Below are 3,051 nucleotides of genomic sequence, written 5' to 3'. Positions count from 1 at the left end.
CCACATGTTTAATGCCCTTCATTTGTTCTTGTTACTGCATGATGCATGTTATGTTAACACTATGAGGTAGTTAGTTATGAGAGTCTATTGTTATGATCACTATGTTTTAGTTGAAAAAAAAAAAAAAACTATATTGTTTGAGTTTACTTCTAATTTTGAGGGGTCAAGAGGACAAATTCTTTTTGGCATTTCTCTGTCTGATTTTAGCAAATGAATAAATTAAAAAAAAATGCTTAAAATAGAGAGGAGTGGGGATAACCGGAAGAAGTTTAATATTTTTCAGCCATCATCGTTGAACCAATGAAAAAAAGTAGACCTGGTACAATACAAGCAAGATAACACACTAGAGTCATAGAATCATCAGCTAATTGATGTAAATGTAAATCCAAATTAACAATGCTAGGGATAGTACTTTTTCAGATTTTGAATCAACAAACAACCAGCATTTAAAAAGAAATGAGTATCAGAGGTGAAACTTTATCATGCGCTCATGCGCGCGTGAGATATTTGGAAAGAAATGATACTTGATGGTTGAATGATGGTTAAGTTTGATTAAAAAAGTTGGTCATTTAGACTTTTTGGATCCCAATTTATATTCATAATTATATCCAAACCTTACCCACATGAATAATCTATTTCATTTACATGTTAAACATGAACTAAAACTAACGAAAACCACATATGCAATTTTGAACAGCAAAATACTCCTACTGTCTACTGATACTACTATCTGCACATAAGATAATTTAACATTAAAGCATAACTGTTTGAAATTCACTAATCCTAATTGAAATCAATGCAAGACACCATTTTCTTTCACTCCACCATCACCATCAGATTTAGCATTGCAACTCACTTCTTTCTCTTTTGCTAACTCTTCTTTTTCTTTCTCTGCCTTCAACTTAGCTGCTGCTTCTTCTTCAGCTTTCTTCTTTGCTTCCTCCTCTGCTTCCTTCTTCTTCTTCTCCGCCTCTTCCTTCGCCTCGTCGAGCGACTTAACCAAATTCCTTAAACAAGTATCCGAATCTTCATCAACAGACTTGGGCATAAGATTCTCAGCAACATCAGCAGGCGTCATATCAGTCTCAAGCAACTTCCTCTCAATAACCGGAAACAAGGCATGAGTCTCAACATCCAAATAGTTCTTTGCAAGAACCTTAAACGCTTCGAAACCGCAGTAAGAAAGCTCAATATGCTTGTCCATCCTTCCCCTCCTTATCAGTGCAGGATCAAGCTTATCGATGAAATTCGTCGTGAAGATTATAATCCTCTCCCCTCCACACGCAGACCAAATCCCATCAATGAAGTTCAACAGCCCCGAAAGCGTTACCTTACTTCCCTTCTCCTCTTCACTCTTAGCTTTCTTCAATGGATCCTTCTGATCTTCCTCATTTTCCTCTTTCTCCTTCTTCTTCTTCCTCTGTCCAGTAAGATCCAGCGAGCAGTCAATGTCCTCAATTACGATAATAGACTTCCCAGTCGTCTCAATCAACAGCTTCCTCAACTCGGTGTTCTCCTTCACAGCCGTCAATTCAAGATCATACACATCATAGTTCATGAAATTCGCCATTGCAGCTATCATTGTTGACTTTCCAGTCCCTGGAGGACCGTACAGCAAATACCCTCTCTTCCAAGCCTTTCCGATTTTTTCATAATACTCTTTCCCTTTCTTGAACTTAACAAGATCGTTTAAGATTTCTTGTTTCTTCTTCGGATCCATGGCCAGAGTCTCGAACCGCGCAGGGTGCTCGAAAACTATGTGACTCCACTTGGTGCGTTTGTATCCGTACCAGTTATCACTTGGATTGTTCGTGTAGAGCTTCAACTGGCGGTTCTTCGTGGAAATCGCTTTGCCCTCATCCAACACGTGATTGATGTAAGAGCCGGTGATGAGATCGCGGTGCCGCCGATGAAACGTCAGGGTTAAGAACCGCTTCTCGTCGGAAGCAGGGTAGAACGAAAACGACTGCGTTTTTGGTGTGGTGTGGTTGGAGTACCACCAGACTTTGACGCCGTTAAACTCGTCCGTGATTTCTTCGTTGTCGGCCATGCTCAGCACGAGCGGCGTTTGACTGTCTTTGACGACTTCGGCTTTGAGCCGTTTGGCAGTTTTGGAGGAGTTTTCGCTGAGGTAAGTCTGGATACAAGTGTAGGCGTCGCTGCGGCGGAGCTTTTCGCCGGAGAACTCCGGGAAGGTGATTTGGATGTAAGGGTAGAAAAAGTTAGTGAAGGTTTGTGTGTGTTTTCGGATGTAGGTTCGAAGGGAAGGTGGGAAGAATTGCTCGTATATTGCATATACAAACATTATGGATGCCATGATAGAGCCTAGTTGTGACCATAAATTGCCAATAGCCTCCATTTGTCTCTTGTAATAGTAACACTCTTTGTGTTTGTTATTTCAAGAGATGTTGGTATTTATAACGGTACTAAAGTGATGATCAAGCCATCTTCGCAGTTTTTTCTTGGAACCCAAGGTTTACACTTTACACGCCTTCATTTGATCTTACTTATAACAAAGATTCTGCTTTTCTATAGTTATTTAGTCCCTTACAGGTTAGAAATTTAAAGATAATTAAAACGTAATTTTACTACTTTATTAATATTGTCATTTTAGAGAATCTTTTTTCAATAACCAAAACATGGCCATCATCCAATATTTCGTGAACATACTATTATGAATAATTAAATGGTTGATAAAAATTTAGATACGGCTAATTTCATGTGAAGTTGATAGTTGATAATTATTATATAATAATTTAGTCAAATATATCAAATTATTTGACAATTTTTATCTATACTTAAATTTTCACCTGAATAGTTTAATATTTTTAGCGAATGATTTAACAGTTTATAATACCATTCTCATATAAAGATATTTTCATAAAAATAAGTGTTAGGAAATTATTTGATTTCCTAACTTATTTGTGGGCAATACATATATTAATTATAATCACAAATTATGCTATTTCAAATTAAATGACTTATATAATGATGATCTCATTTATTGTTATAAATGCTAAATTGAATAAGTCATTATTACTTTTGATTTGG

At 37.0% G+C, this 3,051-nt stretch overlaps 1 protein-coding gene across 1 annotated transcript; it reads right to left on the bottom strand.

Moving 5' to 3' along the window:
* Window positions 1–575: 575 nt before the first annotated feature.
* LOC107623456 (AAA-ATPase ASD, mitochondrial) lies at window positions 576–2,517 on the bottom strand. The gene has a single exon (XM_088483983.1). The coding sequence runs from the start codon at window positions 2,357–2,359 to the stop codon at window positions 794–796; it is 1,566 nt and encodes a 521-aa protein (XP_088340109.1). The 5' UTR covers window positions 2,360–2,517; the 3' UTR covers window positions 576–793.
* Between the last annotated feature and the right edge of the window lie 534 nt (window positions 2,518–3,051).

The sequence above is a fragment of the Arachis ipaensis genome, chromosome B10 (genome assembly GCF_059453495.1).
Source record: "Arachis ipaensis isolate K30076 ecotype BB chromosome B10, ASM5945349v1, whole genome shotgun sequence".
Taxonomy (NCBI): Eukaryota; Viridiplantae; Streptophyta; class Magnoliopsida; order Fabales; family Fabaceae; genus Arachis; species Arachis ipaensis.
The sequence above is the reverse complement of the archived record's forward strand: the minus strand, read 5'-3'. Positions and strand labels throughout refer to the sequence as shown.